The sequence below is a fragment of the Cricetulus griseus genome, assembly GCF_003668045.3.
Source record: "Cricetulus griseus strain 17A/GY chromosome 1 unlocalized genomic scaffold, alternate assembly CriGri-PICRH-1.0 chr1_0, whole genome shotgun sequence".
NCBI lineage: Eukaryota > Metazoa > Chordata > Mammalia > Rodentia > Cricetidae > Cricetulus > Cricetulus griseus.
In genome coordinates this window covers 50,966,883-50,987,158 of record NW_023276806.1, presented here as the reverse complement: position 1 = coordinate 50,987,158, position 20,276 = coordinate 50,966,883, and the positions used below count along the sequence as shown (strand labels likewise).

The 20,276-nt window shown below is 41.1% G+C and overlaps 1 protein-coding gene across 1 annotated transcript; it reads right to left on the bottom strand.

Annotated features, from left to right (window-relative positions):
- Positions 1–927: 927 nt before the first annotated feature.
- On the bottom strand, positions 928–17,127 carry Chia (chitinase acidic). Its single transcript, XM_027393530.1, is given in 14 exon segments — positions 928–1,001; positions 1,004–1,036; positions 1,723–1,822; positions 1,824–1,865; positions 1,952–2,071; positions 2,881–3,066; positions 3,310–3,433; positions 3,609–3,733; positions 7,558–7,617; positions 7,619–7,724; positions 8,338–8,394; positions 14,862–15,054; positions 15,886–15,915; positions 17,103–17,127. Coding segments are annotated over 14 exon segments (1,275 nt in total).
- Positions 17,128–20,276: the final 3,149 nt, after the last annotated feature.

Here is a 20,276-nt window from a genome sequence, read left to right as displayed (position 1 = left end):
AGATCCTACATTCTAGCTTTTTCATTTAGCATAACTTTCTCTTCTCCTCAGTCCTCTACAGTTCCTGAGCTTACATTCTGCCACCTTTCGTGACTAACAGACCAACACTCCTTGCTCTCAGTTGTGAATTCCAGGAAGTGGTAATCTAATCTGCTCTATTGAGTCTAATGACCAGTTAATCAGACAACCATGTGAGTGAGGGGTGACAGCAGCTGGCAGCCACAACTATGGTTTTTAAGTAAAGGACATGTTCTCAGAAAAGGATCCTGCTAGCTCATATTCTGGGCAGATACCCCAGGATGCATCTACTGCTTCTCCATGATGAGCCCACTGCACAGGTACTAATCCTGGAAACACCAGAGCAGCACTGGGTTTTGAGAAGAAGTGGGATGATGTTCTGGGCTTCCAATCTTGGACAATGCAAGCCAAGCAGTGTATGCTCATATGTCCAGGGGTCACTATGGCTCCATTCTGAGAACTGTCATTATACTACACACCTTTCTTGGAAATTTCCTCATCTTGTCTTGTGCACCAACAATTTAACTATTTCCTTCTCACAGCCTCAGTCATTATACAGATGTACACAGGAAGACAGAAGACTGTAGTGTGGTGGCTTCACTACATTCTCACACAGTCTCTTCACCTTTCATCAGAGGCAGCTGGTATTTACACACCAAGAAAGGGTTTTCACGAAATTACAAAACTCCTCAAGGGAACTCATGTTTTGACTATTGGTTTGATTTTGGTACTTTAGGTAGATTCAAGATGACCTTTGTAAGGAGGAAAGGAGACATCAGAGCCCTGGGAAAAGCTTACAGGGACAAGTTCACAACTGGTTTCTTCATAACAGATTGTTTTGAGGAAAAGGTCCATTTGGAAATTGTGCTGGGATGAGATTCCGTTTGGGCAGTGCCAGAGGCAATTTGATCACCCTGCTGGTATAGGTGACACAGAACCTACAGCCTCAGAGCCTCTCTTCAGGTTCCTACTTCCACAGTATTTACTTGCTGAAGATCTGAAACAGATGCCATACAACCTGAGAAACAACACAAAGTGATGAGCAGGGACCCTCATGAGAAGGCAGACTTCCTCTGTAGGTGAAGAGAAGTATGGGCATGGTGGACTTGATTGGGGGTTAGATCAGAGGATAGCTTTATGCTCAGGATTTAAGAAGTTTTACCAACCAAAGTCCTCACCCATTTCCCTGTCTTCCTATTTTGACTCAAAGCCAGCTGGACTTCAAATAAAAAAGTGTTTTTTCTATATACAACTTAAAATATACTTGTCGAGTATCTACTATGTAAAGTAAGAAGTTTTGAAGATCCAGATAAAAATACTAAAAACTATGTATAGTGACATGAGAGTACTGTTAAGCCTTCCTGTTAAATCTCCCCAGAGAGGGGTGAGTGAGACATCAGATAACAGCTCCATAGTGCCGTAGATGCTCTTGGTGATGGCCAGCACAATTTCTGTAGATGGTTGTACACCTCAAGACTTAGCAGACCTGGACCCTGCTTCCAGGTATTCTTGGCTTGCCTTAAAGGCATACCATCCCTGGCATGGAAGTTGAGGGTTTATAAAAGCTCAGTGATTGTCACTTGAGCAAGAGCAGTGGGATGAAGGAGAAAGAGTCTTCATGGACAATGGAGATATGCATGTCAAGGCTCCCTTCCAATTGGAGGGATATTTGCACACCCTTGGCATGTCCCTGGTGTTACATACTTTTACTGTGCACTTCAAGGGCATTCTTCAGGGTAGATGTCAGAGAAAACTGTCCCTGGTTGCAGAAAGCACCAGAGAAATCATCCATGTCAAGGGTCCATGAGCATGGCACCTCCAAGACTGTTTTGTTTAAGCCATTCAGCCTGTTAAAGGATAGAGGATAACAGTAATCATTTGATCACTTGAAGCTCAGGGTTGGGGCCTCAGAACATCCATGGGACTGACTTACCTTGATATGAAAGCTCTTGACATTATCATAGCCAACCCATTTGTTGCCCTGATAGGTGTAGGGCACTTCCTGAGCACCATCCCAGGCTTCAGTGGCTCCATCATTCAGGAAGGTACAAATCTTTAAAAGTTAAGAGATAATAATCCTTAAATATTATGCCACGAAAGAGAGAAAGATACATTTTTCTTCCTTTAATGTATGTATCTAGTGGGGTTTTCCTCAGTTTTCTAGTGGGTTTTATTTGGAGTTAAGAAGTCTGAGATTTTTTTTTTATGGTTCTGGGGATGAAACTCATGGTACTGCTTGTGCTACATAAAATACTCTGAAACTGAGCCTCATCCACAGCCCATGTTTTTTTCATTATGTATTTGCTTTTTTATATAGAGTCTCAGTCTATAGCCTAGACTTCAAACTGGTAGCCCCTTTGCCTCTGCATTCTGATATAACAGCTTTATATAGACAGCACCGTAGCAGACAGAAATATTCATGACATATCATTGTACACTATGATATATTTTTAAAGTGAATGGTACTTGACATACTCATTAAGGCAAGATCTAGACCACTGAGCAACACCCTCAGCTCATGCTGTTTTCAAATGCTCATTTGCTGTCCATATTTTAGGGTTGGGTTTTTAGAATCTGTAGTAATATGGGACATATGTTCATTTATCCATATAAGTAGACTTAAGAATGTTCCCGCTGCATGAAGGTATATTATATATTATTAACTATTCTTCAATTTATTAAATATAGAGTGTAAATACAAAACTTCCAAGCCTTTGGAATGATACCCTACTTATAGCAGGTAGATACTGGACATAATGAGCATTCAAATTCAGTAGATTTCTATCCCTCAATCCCTGGGCAAATCTCTGGGCACAGCTCTGGGCCCGATAATCATAGAGCATTGTAAGACAATGTACTGACCTCATAATAGGCCCAGATGCCAGACTCTTCTGTATATGGCCCTAGTGCACCAGCACTAATGGTAGGGGCACAGATTCCAGTGTTGGAGGGGTCACTCAGGGTGAAGGTTTGTCCATATGCTGGGAATCCAAAAATGAGCTTCTCAGGAGCGGCTCCATTTTCATTCCAATAGGTCATGATGTAATCCTGCACTGATAGAAGGTTAGCTATCGGCCTTAGGGAGCTGGTGACCTGTGCTGAGTTATGTTAGTTCCTGTCCTAACTGTTCAAGTTATTTATTGATAATTTATTAGTTTTCTTTCCAAAATACTTCAATGAAGCTGTGGTTAATGAGGTATAAAAGAATACTGCACACTCAAAATTTTATGATGAACCTCTCAGGATTTGGACCATTTCTAGTCTGCATTTGCATGTGTGTAGGGTTCTTACCACATTGAGGAAGGTGTTGGTACCAGTGTCATTTAGGGATTTGTAAAGGGGACTGTTTTTCCCAGTGTAGCCATCTTGGGAGCCATGGAGATTGTAAGTCATGACCTGGATGTAGTCTAGGGAGCTGTGGACGAAGGATGCTGTTTAAATCATTTCTGATGGTCATTTGTCATGCCCATGCCAGAAAACTCACTCTTTCAAAGCCTATTCACAAAGTTCATGTGCAGCAAAACATCCCTAGGATGAAGATCTGCTGCTTATACTCCCACAAGAATTCCAGAATATGGTAGGTCACTTACTGTGACAGTTGGGGGATCTCATAGCCAGACTGGATGGTGAGGATGACACCAGCCACTGTAGCAGTGATCATCAGCCTGGGGCTATTGTTCTGAAAGGCTTCCTGTTCAAAAGCTTCACGCATTTCCTACAGAATATTAAAGTACAGTAGAGAACATCACAAGTTCATTTCAGCTCTTCTAATAACACACACACACACACACACACACACACACACACACACACACACTGAGAAACACCTGCATATTTTGTTTTACTTAGTCTGTCATCATCTCAATAAAGTCAGTACAACAGATGGTATTAACAGCCATTTAATATTCTTGGGGTTTAGGAAACTTCACTATGTCCCATCTAAAGTCAGTAGCCAGTCATCTGAAATCTAGATCCCAGATGACTGAGCGCTTTCCCACCATCACCACATTCTGAAGCATCCATCCCTTGAAACAGTTCCCTAAACCCAGCCTTTGGTGGTGGTGAACGTTTTCTCTTTTTCCAGTAGCTGAAGTGTATCTTAGGACCAACATCTCACTGAATGAAATGCAAACTTAACTAAAGGAGAAGGTGGTAAGGGCTGGGTGACAAGCACAATCCAGTGCTAGACGGTAATCTACCTCTACCTTTTGTGACTTTAATCTTACATGAAAGCCTATTTTGGGGTCAACCTTATTTTGGAGTGACAGGTCATTTTTAAACAGAATGCTTACAGAAATTGCCATGTGTGCTATCGGTCAAGTTACTAGGACATTTTACTAGATGAAGAGGCATTATAAGAAGGGTGTTAGAGCTGTCTTGAAATATTGCAAGGTATATGGTTTTTATTGCACTGTTGTAGTGGGCAGACCTACAACTTTGGCCTGGAGGCATGTTTCAATTAAAAATAGAGATTGTAGAAGCCAGGAAACCAGAAAGGGGCCATTGGGGCACAGGGATGGGAGACAGAGCGTAATTCGGGGGTAGGGGGTGGGGTTGGGGTTAGGGGTGGGTGAGGTGGGGAGTGGGAGAAGAGGGGTAGGATAGTCGACAACAGATAGTCTGGAGGGGCAAAGGGGAATAATGGGGAGGGGTTAAATGTGGAGTGGGATGTTAGTGTAAGAGCACATTAGGGGTACGAGGAAGGATAACATTAAGAATGTTTGTCAAAAACACATGGAAGCCTACTGTTTTATAAGCTTCCCCAAATACATTTTAATTGGAGTTACCTACAGATGGGAAGTCATAGGTTATCAGACAGAAAACCCAGTACCGGCTGTGGGATGTGAGTCTTCAAGCTGTTGGTCATGGGGTCCCAGAGACTCCCAGGAAGCAGGCTATTACCGTTGCTGTTGGTTACCCACTAGAACTGGATGGCACTGTAGAACTGTGTGGCCAAGAACCTGTGAGTTTGGGAGTCATAGGCTCTACAACTCCTGTCTTCCTAAGGAAAATAGTATCAAACTACCTCCTAAATCACTTATCCTTGTACCCACAGACTAGTGCAACCCTCATCCCTCATCCCTCACCAGGGAGGGGTCTCTATGCAGCAGATGACAAGTAATGCAGACTCACAAAACTGGTGGAAATGCAGAGAAGAAGTGACCGTGGAGTGTTCTGCTCAAAACGGGATATCTGGCTCACAATTTATTTCCCCAAGGCGCTTGGAACATTGGAGAAAATGGGGTGAGCCAGAGGTTGGGGAAGATTGCTGAGAAATAATGCCTTCTTGCTACGATGGGGCTGTTGCGTCCACGAACTCACAACAGTTGCGGGTTCTTGTTTTCTCAAGACTGGCACAAGGTCAAGCCAATCAACACCTCAGTGGGAAGAGCTTCAGGAGGTCTCACCTTTAGGTGAGGAGCTATTGGCTGGCTACATGTAGTGAGAAAGACAATCAGTTTTCCTCAGCTGTATCGCCCGTGGTAATTTGCTCATACTCCACTAGATGGCGCTATACACCCATGTAAATATGAGCAGCAGTCATTGGCCTCTGAAAACGGAAACCCTAAATTTGGGAGTGGGATGAGGGAAGTCTGGAGAGAACTGAAAGCAGGTAGTGGAGGGGAAGGTAATGAATATGATCTAAGTACATTGATTCATGTATGAAATTACCAAAGAATAAATACAAATAAAAAATAAAGGAATGGAGTTACTGTGTCCCATACTCAGCTACTGGACAAAAATAATCTGGTTGACTCCATGAGTTAGTGTTGAAACTCTCCAGAGGCTACCGGGCGATCTAGTATATGGCACCAGATGGAAATAATGTGTGGCTGTACATATAGGTCAGTGGTAGAGATTGCGCCAAAAAGGAGTAGAAAATAGAAGAAAAGAATGGAATAAATTAAAAGCCATCTGTCGTCTTTGACTTGATAATGCATTCATTTTTGTTTGGTGATCATCCCTGTTGCTGTTAACACCAGTCCATCAAGTCAACTTCTTTCACCTGAGCTCTAGATTGGTATTCACCTGATGCATTCTGGCTATTCAGATATACCTCTATGCTCTGCTTAAAGGAGCCAATTCTCCTGCTCCAAAACCACTCTTTTGCTGAATCTATCATCTTAACCATCCCATTTATGCCCTCTTAGCCCTTTGACTCAGAAAAGTGGGAGTCTTCTATTATTTTCTACTATAAATTGATCCCCAGGTCCCACTGATTTCTATCTTCAAACCTCTTTGCATACACCCTCCTCCCCTCAGTGTCAAAGAATTGCTTCCCTCTGATCACCTGTCCCTTAATTTATATCAGTAGCCTCCACTTGAACTTTGCCTGATGACTCTACTTGTTTGTGGTTCATGTCAGAGAAATAGTCAAAACCAAAAGTTTGGTCATATTTCTCCACTGTATATATTCCTTCACAGTGTCCCCAATTATCTCAAGGGAGAATTCTTATTCTTTAGCTAAAAGACCCTGCTACCTGTGGAAGCTCATAATCTTTCTCCCAATCACTTGATCACTGATCTCCGAGTCTTCACTTGTGACCTGCCCATTCCGATCTAATTGGGGAACACTAATGTTTTCCCAAGACCATGATGAAGCATCACTTATTGGGGTAAACTCTGATCCTGCTTCATACAAACTTCTCTGGGTTTCTCTTTTACTCTGTAGACCCTTATCAAGGCATTTATCATAATCATGTGTCTGCAAGCATTGGTTATGTTTCAGTCTTCTGCCTCATAGGGTATGTTCTTCAAAGCCAAAGATTTTGCCTTATTCTTATTTTAACCCTAAACTCAATATTTGCCACAGAGCATGTATTACTACAATGACAACAGATTGTCTCATATAATCACTCCTGGCACTGTTGTTAGACAACACGGGCATCTATGATTGATCCTTAGTTGCTTAGCTGTAGAATACAGATCATAGCACTTATGGTACTTTTATCATAGAACACTTAATACACGAAGATCTGTGCGAGTTCAACCAGACAAAATACCAGCATGGAATGGGGAGGTTGTCAAGCAATTCCATCCCTACTGAAGGAATGATTGGTAATTGATAGCTTCCAGGAGAAGTTAACTTTCTTTAAAGGTGTGGTCCCTGATAGGTGGGACATGCTCCAGTGGATGGCCGTACAACCAAGAGTAAACAGCACTAATTGGAATTGTGTGTGTGTGTGTGTGTGTGTGTGTGTGTGTGTGTGTGTGTGTGTGTTTAAATTACACAAAGCTGAGTGGGTATGGAATCAGAGGTGGATGTGGGAGAAGATGAGAGAGAGGAAGTTATGATCAAAATACAATGTATGATACTCTCAATTAAAACATGCATTAAGTGTGAATCATCATTCCTAAACAATGTGATATATGGAGAATGTAACTTGTTGAATTGGTACTTTATACAGCAGGATCTTTGCAATGTTATGATTCAGTTGAGTTTGGTTTTACTCTGTAACCACTTAGTTCTCCTTGGAAAAAACAGACTTTGAATCTTCTACAGCTGAAGATACTTCTGGCTTTTCCTGCTTTCCTCACCTGCTCGAGGATGGTGAAGAGATGCTTGTCCTTAGCAGGGCTCCCATGAGACCTGGGGAAACTGCCAGTCCAGGTTCAGCCCGTCAAACCTATACTGGTGCAGGAATTTGATGGCTGAGTTAATGAAAGTCTGGCGGTTGTGAAGAGTGGAGAACATGTTACTGAACCTGAGAGAGACCAGAAGAAGGCAGGGTAAGGCCTCTCTGATACTAACATATTGAAATAAAAACACTTTACAGCCCAATTTTTACCTCTGAGCCCTCAACCTTCTTAATACTTGTTCCTATTTTTGCCCCAGCCTCCCTTTGCATCACTACTGCTGTCAGCCTCACAACTCAGCATTCCCTTTGTTTTGTTATCCCTAATTGAATTATTCCCAAATTATCTTTGTTAACTTACCACGTTGTCTTCAAATACCCTCCAAGTTCATGTGTTCTTCAAGAAGTCTTATTTATGAGTAGACTTTTAGAAGTGGTACAAGGCCTTCCTGAGCCCTTGTACCTTGAAATACTTTAGGTAGAGGCACGTTGGAAGCAGGTAACTAATACTCAAAGGGTGCTGGACTTGAATACCCACTTGAATTTAAACATTTGACACCATAGTAATCTTTCCAATATGTTCTGCTTAGAAGTAAGGTTCCAGTCAATTTATAGGGTCAACTCATTCACTTATTGGATTCCTTTCACACCTCAGATGTTGTGAAGTACTGCAATAGAGGCTGTGTTAGGCTAGCTTGCTTTCAATAGTCAATGAACAACTGTTTTTCTAGAGAGAACTTATGGGGCAGGTCCAAAGTCCCAGCCTCCAATGGCCAGGAGGGTTTTCAGCTGGGTGTTCCTTAAAAGCAAAAGATACAGAATGATTTCAAAATTCATGGGTCCTCTTATTTAAAAGAGCTTCACTAGGTAATACAGCTGATATTATTAGGTGTTGTCTTGACACTATAGCACATTTTTATAAACGTTCTTTGTGTTTTTGCCATAAATGCAGTTCAAGTCCCTGAGGAACATCTGAATTGTAGAATTGTGTGGTTTTTTTTTTAGGGTAGTGACTGACAATAATTATGGTGTCTATATCTTAAAAGTATAATTAGCCCATATTCTATTCCATTGGTTGGAATGAATATTGTTTGAATATTATTATCTTCTGAGCCTCTTTCACAGTTAGTATAAACTTTTTAGGCTAGAATTACACAAATTCTTGAGAATATTGACTATGAACATCACTCCTATAATAATAAATCATAAGGGTTGTGAGAAGACATTAAAATTCTAGGGTTATTGTATCTTTCTTAGAGATTCTGATTCTGTGTGCTGGGGTACATCTATATTTTTTAAATGGTCTATGTAGTTTTGTTGCAAGAACTATAGGGCCACACTTGTCACAAAAGCCTGGTAAAGGAGTTTATTTCTAGTTTGGGAATCACAGCATATGTTCCTCCAGCTGCACTGTGATAGTGCCATTACCACTGGAAGAAGTCACCCGAGTCTTCCTTATTGCTCATGTGGTTAAACTGCTAATTAGTAGATATGAGGCCTTATTTGGTTTTTACACAAAGAAGAACTCTATTAGAATACATCAAGTTGTTTAATTTGTAGACTCAATGATGTCTAAATCCTAATATCCTCCACTCTTGTTTCCTGATATAAGTAGCTGAGGTTATTTGGAGTTTCCTTTTCCCATAAACTCTCCAAAGAAGATAAGGAAAGGAATAAACATAGGCCCTATTCTTCACATGCAAATCATCTCACTGATGCAACAGATTGTCTACATCCTTGCTACTTAACACATAGCTCCTAGACCAGAAGGGCCAGCATTGTGTATCTCAGAAGAATAAAGTTGTTGGACTGATGTCACATACAATATCTAAAAATCATCTCTGACTGGATTAAAGAGATAAACACAAGACTATCAAACTACTAAAAGAAAATAAATGGAGACCTCTCTGAGAATAGTCTAGGCAGTAACTTTTAAAATATGGTCTCCAAAACATGGGCAACAAATTCAAGAATAAACTGTGAAATGATTCTGAAGAGAGGGGTGGATGAAATCAAGTACTAAGGAGTTTAAAAAAAGAGAACATGAAAATTTCAGGCAAAAGGATGGAACCAGAAAAAAAATCATCTCAGATGTAGAAAGACAAATATGGTATGTATTTGCTTATGTGTTGCTATTAGATGTGAAGTTAATGATAACCAAGCTACGGCAGAATCAAATTCAGATTCTCAATCCATGGACCTACAGAGGGTAGGTATACAGCAAGGGACTAAAGAGAATAGATCTCACTGGGAAAGTGAAATGGCATAGAGAGCTATGGGTGGATGGGGAGGCTGGAATGAGAGGATTACGTGGGGAATATGGGAGGATGGGTTATGGAAGGGAATAAAGGGAGAGGCAGCTAAAATTAAGGGGCGTTTTGAGGGTTATGGAACCCTAACACAGTAGAAATTTCCTAAAATATATACATATGTAAAAGCAATTTAAATGAAATCGCTATATAATGAGGGAGACAGAGTCCCAACTGACCATCTCTTGTCCCTAAACAAAGCTTCCAGTAGTGGAACTGGGTTATATCTAGTTGAGTTCTTGGCCAAAGGAGCCCCAAAAGAATCCCCAGACAGCCCGGGCTATTGCAAAGACTACATAAGTTGCTCTCCATAAACTGACAGCAAGGCCTGATTGCTGAGGACAACACCCACACAACTCATTGAACATGAAAATAACTAACTGGTGTCTATATAGAGCCTTCACCCCCTATGTTCCAGCATCTTTGGTACAAGAATGTACTCTGCACACTCTCAAAAGGGAAATGTAAACACCAATCCAGCCACAAACCCTTTATCTACAATGGTGTACTTAGATAAGCTAAGGCAATGGTGTTTCAAAGTTTGTGGGAGTAACCAGCCAATAATGGATCTGATTCAAGGCCCCTTCCTTGAGATGGAACTCATACCAAACACTGATGGGTGACCAAGAACCTGAGACTAGATAGCATAGGACCTGGGGTAAAACCAAATAATGTTGGTCTAAAAAAAGAAAAAAAAACATAGTGATAAAATGACTCCTAATGATATTGGGCTATACTCATAGATCAACGCCTTGTTCAGCTATCATCAGAGAAGCTTTCTCCCAAAGCAGATGGAAACAAATACAGGAACCCACAGCCAGAATTATGCAGAAAGTAAGAGACTTTGGGACACTCAGACCTAAATGGGATGTCTCCATCAAATCCCTCTCCCAAGAGCTCAGGGAGTCCTTTGGAAGAGAATGTAAGAGCGAGAGGGAACGGAGGACACCAAGAAAACAAGACCTGCTAAGTCAACATAAGCCAAGCTCATGTGAACTCACAGAGATGGAAGAAACATGCACATGACTCTCATGGGACTGCACCAGGTCCTCTGTGTTTAATGTTTTATGGGATTCCTGAGAGTGCAAACTAATGGGAGTCTGACTGTTGTGTCTTCTCTTGTGCTCTTTTCCTTCTGTAGGTCTGTCTTGTCTTTGATATAGTTTTTGTTTTACCTTGCTTTATACTGCTATATTAAAAATGAATGAATTAAAGAAAATCCAGCTGCTAGGGTAAAGGTTAGCAACTCAGTGGTCATTATACCCGCTGGGAAAGGGAAAATCAGTTTTCTCTAACAGAGAAATATCTGCATATATTAACCCTTCCAATACAGATCTCATGTTCATGAGTAGTTGATTAGCATATATAATGGAAGCCACAGTTCTTTTGTGTGTGCTTTTTTTTGGTTACAGCTTGCTATTTTGGGTGTTTTATTTTGGTTCCTTTTTTTTTAAAGGGGGAGGGTTGTGGTATTGTTTATTTTATTGTGAGAAAGAACTTAAAGTTGGGTGGGTGGGGAGGGTGAAAGGATCTGGAAGGACTTGGTGGAATGGAAGAATATGATAAATATATTTAAAAAATTTAATAATAAAAATCTAATAGCTGGGTGGTGGTGGTGCATGCCTTTAATCTCAGCACTCAGGAGGCAGAGACAGGTGGATCTCTGTGAGTTTGAGTCCAGCCTAGTCTACAAAGTGAGTTTCAGGACAGCCAAGGCTGTTACACAGAGAAACTCTGTCTCAAAAAACCAATAACTAAGTAAAATAAATAAACTAAAAGATATGAGCACTCATGAAAAATCATGTAACTCATCTATGAAATTTTGAACATTAATAATTTTATATGACAGAAGTTTCTATGACTTAAGTTGGAAACATTGATATACTTGTTTGAACATATCCCGTTTTATGTGTTTCAGGGTAGATATTTATGTTATTCATCTACTTTTATCCTAACTATGCAAAAATCTGAGAGTTTGAGTGTATAATCAATCACCACATTTTTCTCTCATATATGGACTCTAGATTTTTTTTTTGTGTGTGCACGTGTTAAAAATAGAAATGGGGGTGAGGAGATAGATAAGCTTTTAAAGTGGTTGCAAAGAAAGTGTGAAGATGAGAGTGTGGATCCCTAGAGCCTTTGGATGCCAGGCAGGCATGATGGTTTGCCTGTAATTCCAGCTTCAGAAGGCAGAAAGAGATCCATAGAGTAAGTTGGCTATGGACAATGGGCATATGGGTGATCTCTGCTTGTGACTGAGAGACCCTGCCTCAACCTTGGGTCTTTACATGCATGGGTATTCACATGCACACCCACACACCTGAGGTCATGGACAGAAAGACATGCATATAAACATACAACACACATACACACACACACACACACACACACACACACACACACACACACCACACAAATGGAAAAAGAAAATAGCAGAATACATGTGACATGAAAGTAGAAGGTAGGATACTTAACAGGGGAAAAAATCAGTGAGAAAGAAAGGCAAGGAAAATGGGACAGAGAAGGAGGAAGGACATGCATAAGTATATACAAAATATTATGACATAATTGCCATAATGAAACCATTTACTTTGGATGATAACCTCAAAATAAATGAGAATGAATAAAAACACCCATGAACTTTAGAATGGGAGAAAATACTTCCACTTTATATATCTGGTAAGGTGTTAGCATTAGAAAAATCAGGATTTGGAAGAGAATTAATCATTGAAAAATGAGAAAAAGTCTCATTAGACATTTCTCAAAGAAGGCAAATGCCTAAGATGTGTATAAAAACAAACACAGAGACTGTAAACAGCATCAGAGCTATTCAAGTTATAAGCACAGCCTAACACCTGTTAGAATGACTATCATAAACAGATGAAAAGTAACCAATATTTTTGAGGATGTATAAAGTAATACTACTGGCTTAAATGTAAAGAACAAATGGCCTAGAGAGAGCACTGTGGAGATTCCTCACAAAATACAGATTGCACATGATTTATCAGCACCACTATCCAAAGGAAATGAAATCAGTGTCTTGAAGATAATAGTACTCAGATAGTTTTCATAATATTGAATAATAAGATCCAATATATGGAATCCCATTTAATATCCACCAATAGACAAGTGGATACAGAAATGAAATATATATATATATATATATATATATATATATATATATATTATAATGAATTATTTTTCAGCTATAAAAATAATGAAACCCATCATTTACAATAACGTGAATTTGAAGGATGTATTAAGTGAAATAAGCAATATACAGAAAGGGAATAGCACATGATAAGACTTATAAATGGAAACCAGACTATTTGAACACATAGAAAATGAAAAAAAATACAACAGTGGTTATCAGATTGCATTGGAAAAGAAATACTGGAAATGTTTTGGTAAAATTCAGGGCCTGGAGAGATGGCTCAGAGGTTAAGAGCACTGGCTATTCTTCCAGTGGACTTGGGTTCAGCTCCCAGAACCCACTCACTTTGTAGACAGCTCACAGCTGTCTGTAGCTTCAGTTCCAGAGGATCTGGTGATACTTCCTGGCTTCCACAGGCACCAAATGAATGTGGTGTATAGATATACATGCAGGTGAAACACCCATATGAAAAAAACAAAAATTCACAGTCGAGTTTTCAACTGAAGGGGTCCTACGGAAATCCCTAAACATCCCAGGCTGATGCTTGCAAAGAAGGTCTTCACTGCAAACTGACATCAGGGCCCCTTTGCCAAAGGACAACATCTACACAGCTCATTGGATGTAGAGAGGTCAAGCTGGTGCCTTCAGGGAACATTCATCTCCATGATCTAGTCTCTGTCTCAAGAAGATACTCTGTAAGCTACAGAAAGGGAAATCTGGACACTAACCCAGTCATAAAACCTTCTACCTATACTTTGTCATGTCTGTTAAGATGTGCTGGGACAATGTTGGCACAGAATTTGTGGACGTGGTCAACCATTGTTTGGTTTAACTTGAGGCCCATCCCATGAGAGTGAGTCTATGCCCTGCACCACCTAGATAGCTATGAACCACAGACTGGACAGTCTGGAGACCTAGGGTAGTACCAAACATGACTGGACAATAAAAAAGAAATCAGTGAAATTGAAATGAAGTGATAGGAAAGATGTAGGAGTCAGAGGTTATGAAGAACACCAGGAAAAAGAACATGACCCTCTGAGTCAACCAAGCAGGGCTCTCACATGGGCTCACATGGGCTCACAGAGACTCAAACAGCAAGCACAGGCCTACTTGGGTCTTCACCAGGTCCTCTGCATGTATGTTATGGCTGCTAGCTTGGTGCTTTTTGTGGGACTCCTGACAGTGAGGGTGGGTATATCTCTGACTCTTTTGTCTGCTCTTGGGACATTTTTCCTACTATTGGGCCACCTCATCCAGCCTCAATATGAGGGACTTTGCTTTGTCTCGTTGTATCTTGTTTTGTTCAATTTGACTGTTGTCTCTCAGAGGCCTGTTTTTTGAAGAGGAAGTGGAGGAGGAGTGAATCTGAGGGAGAAAGGGTATGTGGGAGAGCTGGGAGGAGTGAAGAAGTAAAATTGTGGTCAGGATGGATTGCATGAGAGAAGAATCAATTTTCAATAAAAAATTGAAAAAAAGAAAAAATCCAAGAATATTTTAATAAAAAATTTAGAGCGGAAGAAAATGTTCAAGAGGCCTTTATGTAAAGAACATCCACCACGAGAAAGGTAAGTGCATGAAATAAAAACATGCTAGTAAGGTCGTGAACCATTGTAAGATGTAGGCAGTACTCAAAATTCATGTTGCATGTAATAATTATATGTAATTGATGTCAATAAAAACTGATGACATTGGCTGGGTCCTCATCCCAAACCCATGGATTCTGAGCTACATTTAAAGAAGCATTACTATGTGGCAACTATTGACCAAGAGACATAAAATCAGACAGCTCTACCCTTCTCTGACCCGCTTTTTAGGGTATTTAAAGCTTGGTAGTCAATGAAGTCATTCATGCTTTTCCTGGTGATCTTGTTGTTCCACATACTAGCATAGGCATAGATGAGGTGCGTACACAGGCAGGGGTCAGTATCAGCAGGACTGAAGCTGCCCAGTCTTAGCCTGTTCTGGGCCAAGTAGCGCATCAGCTGGTAGGAAGAACCTGTGGAAGGCGAATAAGAACAGTGGCCTGATGCAGATGGCCGTGAACTCTGCTGACAGTTTGGCCCTGCCTCTTTCACTTGTTGGGCCTCAGACACCTGTTATCTAGGAGGAAGCAATCAATACTAAGACTCTTTTACATGAGTCCAGACACTTAGATACCAGGCACTGAACTGAAGTTGATTATTATAACTGTGACATTAATTTTTGGATCTTGGGTACATTTAGAAGGCAGACGTCATGCCACTGTTTCTGTGAGGCTCTACAGTAGCTGTTTTTTTTCTTAAATTTCATTTTGCATTCCAACCACAGTTCTTCCTGCCAGCCCTCTTTCTGCTCCCCATCACCTTCCCCCAGCCGCCCCCATCCGCTCTTCACACAAGGTAAGAGTTCCCATGGGGGTTCAACAAAGTCTGGCCCATTAAGTAGAGACAGGACCAGGCTCCTCCCCACTGCATTAAGGCTGAGCATGGCATCCCACCATACGGAATGGGCTCCAACAAGCTAGTTCATGCATCAGGGATAGATCTTGGTCCTGCAGTCAGGGTCCCCTCTGATAGACTAAGAGTAGCTGGTTTGTTAATGCTAAGGTGGGCACACCACAGAGGATAGCACTGAGAGCTGAGCTGAAACAGTTTACTCCCAATAGTGAAAAACCATCTCTTTGCCTCATTGGTTTATCTCTTGGCAATTTTTTCAAATAAAGGAATATGAGAGTATAATTTAAAAATCACAAATAAGAAGAAAAGTACATTAGGAGGAACTCTTATAGATTTGAGGCTTATGGTAGGAAAAAGGTCTGTAAACAGTAAAACATGAAATTATGACATACCCAGTTGAGAATTCAGCAGAAGTGCCAAACCTAGAGAAAGAACAAACATTTACTGTGAAACAGCTGCCCAAATCCTTGAGTATCAAACTCCAAAACAGTGAAGGCCATCCTACTAGTCATAGATTGCAACAGCCCAAATGAAACTTTACAGCCATTCCAGCCAGTGTTGTTTTCAGTGAACATATATTTCAATCCACTCTTATGACTTAGTGGAAAATGGCAATGGGCATCCTGGTCCATCTTCTGTGTCCTAATTGTTAATGAATGTAAAGTCTATTATCTACAGAACTAGAAATGCCTGAACTTATTTCACTTTACTTTACTTAGTATTCACCCCTTTAGACTGTGTCTCACCTTCCAGAGTTTGATTCCAGCCTTCCAACAGTCAAACCACCCACTAAAGTAGAGAGCAATATTACCACAGTCTGAGTGTTTTGAAGCATCTTTGTAAAGACCTTGCTAGAGGAACAACAATGTGAAGTTCCATGTACCTCTCCTTGGCTTCAACAAAGCAGGTTTTGAGAGAGCATGTCTTACTAATTAGCCCAGATGGGCCTTCTCCTATGTCTCTTGATCACTGGAATGACAGGACTGAACCATCATCATGTAACCAGACCACTTCTGAATCTTTTACATGTTGAACTTCACTGTTCATCTGAGAAAGTTTCTGTAGCTTAACATAATTTACAAAGCACAAACTTAGAGCAAGTAGTAAGATTTCAATGACTTGGCTTAAAACAACTACTGAATAAATCTCTTTGAATGGTTGTCTATGAGTAACACTTTTACTCCATCAGTGCAGCAGGCCTATGGAGGGTGACAACTAGGATAGCTGCATCTAAATTTTTACTGATTGTCTTCTCTTTAAAATCCCAGGAAACAGGTAAATAAATATAAAGGTCAATTTAAGGCAGATGGTATAGAAAGATGAGTGTGGGGGGGGTGAATGTCTGGACAAAGCAGGAACAAGGAGAAAAGTATTGTTAAAATGAGACTGTTTTAAGTCTATGCCTGTGTCACCAGTGAAGGCAGAAGAGCTATTACACAGCCTTGAGGTTAGAAAAGAAGACTTGGTGAACGATGGAAGAAAATTTGAAATGATGAAAGAGAATGGTAATGCACAGAGCTATTGTGTGAAGATGCCTCCTGGTTGTCAGATTCTGAGAACAAAAAGAAGCCAGGCAACATTGAGTCATTATGTCTGATTACCAACTCACCTGTGGCAAGAATGAGCTTGACCATGATGTCTTCAGGAATGCTTCCTCAGAGCCTCAGTTGGCTTTTTAAACCATTTAAGACCCAGGTAACCCCAAGGCTTGCCAGATAGAAAGTGTTTTCTAGGATGTGTATGTGACTAACCAGTGAGCACCAGCTTTCCTCCCCTACTGACTCAGTTCCTTTAGTGTCTCATTGCTGCCACCTTTCCTGTTCTGTGTGGCAAAGCAATGACAAATGACTTAGCAGTTGGGTGGAGACAATCACCACAGGGAGTACTCATTCCCTTCATTTCATTTTTGGTAGTTCCCAAGCACACAATAGCTGTTCAGGTGTCACAGTTAAGTTTTATTGTACTTATTTCATTCCTGACATAAAATAATTTTCTTAACAACAACAAAAAAACAAATAAAAAACCACTTCAAAATTATTTGCTGTTTTTAACCCCCCTTTCTTCCTGAAATTATTTGCTTGTAATTCTTGTGGTCAGTGCCAAAGGACCTTCACTCTTCAGGGGCCACATTTTGAATATCAAACATTGTGCCCAAATACTGGTTCTTTGGAATGACTACAAGTAATCTTTATAAGATAAATTTATTTAGGAATGTATCCTAGAAGCCCCTCAACCAAAGAATGGATAAAGAAAATGTGGTACATATGTACAATGGAGTACTACTCAGTGGTAAAAACTAATGACAACTTGAAATTCACAGGCAAATGGATGGAACTAGAAGAGACCATCCTGAGTGAGGTAACCCAGACACAGAAAGACAAACATGGTATGTACTCACTCACAGGTGGATATTGGACATAGAGCAAAGGATAACCAGCTTACAATTCACAACCCTACAGAAACTAGGAAACAAGGAGAACCTAAGAGAGACATACATGGACCACCTCCCCCTCCCAGAAGGTGAAAGGGACAAGATCTCCTGAGTAAATTTGGAGCATGGGGGGAGGGAAATAGGAGAAAGAGGATGGGAGAAAGGGAGGGGGAGGAGAACATGAGGCATCAGGAAAAACGAGTTGGGGGAAGAACAGGGAAGGAGAGCAAGCAGAGTTATACCTTAATAGAGGGAGCCATTATGGGCTTGAGGAGAAACCTGGCACAAAATCCACATTATCCCCACAATTGCCGCATCCTACCCCAAATCCACTCCTCAGGAACGTTGAGGCCTCCTATTGAGGGATGACCTCAACTAAGAATCTAAGCAATAGTGGAGAGGCCCTTCCCCTGTAATGAGATTGATGACTACCTTAAATGCCATCTTAGAGCCTTCATCCAATAGCTGAGGAAGCAGAAGCAGAGATTCAGAGGTAAGCACTGAGCCAAACTACAGGAATCCAGTTGTTGAGAGGGAGGAGTGATGAGCAAAGGGGTCAAGAAACCCCTGGGGAAACCCACAGAAACAGCTGACCTGAGCAAGTGGGAGCTCAAGGATTCCAGTCTAACAGCTGGGGAACCAGCATAGGACCGAACCAAGCACCCTGAATGTGGGTGTCAGTTGGGGGGCTTAGTCAGTCTATGTGGTTGTTGGCAGTGGAACCGGTATTTATCCCTAGTGCCTGAATGGGCTTTGGGAGCCCATTCTCTATAGAGGCATACTCTCTCAGCCTAGACACACAGGGGAGGGCATAGGTCCTGCCCCAAAAGATGTGATAGACTTTGGTTATTCCTCAATAGGAGGCCTCAACGTTCCTGAGGAGTGGATTTGGGGTAGGATGCGGCAATTGTGGGGATAATGGGAGGACAGGAGGGAGAGGAAACAGGAACTGGTATATAAAATAAGATTGTTTTTAATTTAAATAAAAATTAAATTAAAAATTTTCTTTGACTGATGAATCTATTTCCTCGATGGTATCTTCAATGCCTGAAATTCTCTCTCATCTGTTATATTCTGTTGTTTATGCTTGCATTTGTGGTTCCTGATTGTTTACCTAAGATATTCCATTTCCAGAATTCCCCCAGTTTGTGTTTTCTTAATTGTCTCTGTTTCAGAGTTCAAGTCGTGAATGTTTCCTTCACTTTTTGATTGCTCTTTTGGGGATTTGTCAGTATCTTCCAATCTTTTGTTTGTCTTTTCCTCCATTTATTTAAGGGAAATTTTCATTTCCTGTTTAAGTGCCTCAATCATCCTCATAAAGTTATTTTAGGTCATTTTCTTCTACTCCATCTGTGTTGGGATGTTCAGGTCTTGCTGTTGCAGCACCACTAGTTTCCAGTGGTGCCGTATTGCTCTTTATATTGTTGAGTGTGTTCTTACCTTGTTGTCTATGCATCTCGTTCTCTAATTGGTATAGGTGGAGCTTGTGCTTCAGGGGGTCTCTCTTTGTCCAATTGGTATATTTGGGTGTGGCTCCATTGTCTGCTCTTCAAGGCACAAACAGAGCAGAGCAGAGCAGAGCCTCCAGCGATCGCTCCTCCTGCTGGAAGTGGGCCCAAGGCTCAGGTGGTTGCTCCTTGAGGAGCAGGTGGGGCTACTGCTTTCGTGGATACTCCTCCCACTGTAAGTGTAGGTGGGGCTGCGTGCCCAGTGGTTGATGTAGCCTCGGGGTATCTCCAACCGAGAAATGGGAGTGGGATTCTGACTGGGACACAGATGATTTTTCCCAGCAGAACTTGGGATAGTTTCTGGCAGCTACTGCTGGAAACCAGTGCTGTCATCTTACCCTGCGGTTGCTCTTTGCTCCTGGGCCTGAGTCTCAGGCCTCCCTCTGATGCTGCTTCTGGGCTGGGGTTCGGGCCTCCCACTGATACTACTCCACACCTGAAGCTCAGGCCTCGCTGATGGTTTAGACCTACCTTTGATGTTGCTTCCCAGAGTAAGCACTCTTTTCTGAGAATAAGTATGAATTTCAGTTTACCAAGTAGTACATATTAATGTAGATTATTAGTACAGTCAATATTGATGTACTCTGTGCTCTTAGATGGTAAAACTAACTCATCAAACTTCATAGTTCTGGGAAAGTCTTATGAACACTGCATTTTGGCTTCTATAGTTCTGCTTCTGACTAACTGTTCTTTCGAACTGAGGTGTGTCAATCCAGGATGTGATTTTGTGCTTAAAAACTTACCCCAAGAAAGGTTTGGGGCTACACTGAGATCCCACTCAATGTAGTCACCAGGTAATAAAGACCTTCTCTAACATCTGCCTCATCTATGAACTATTGGAACA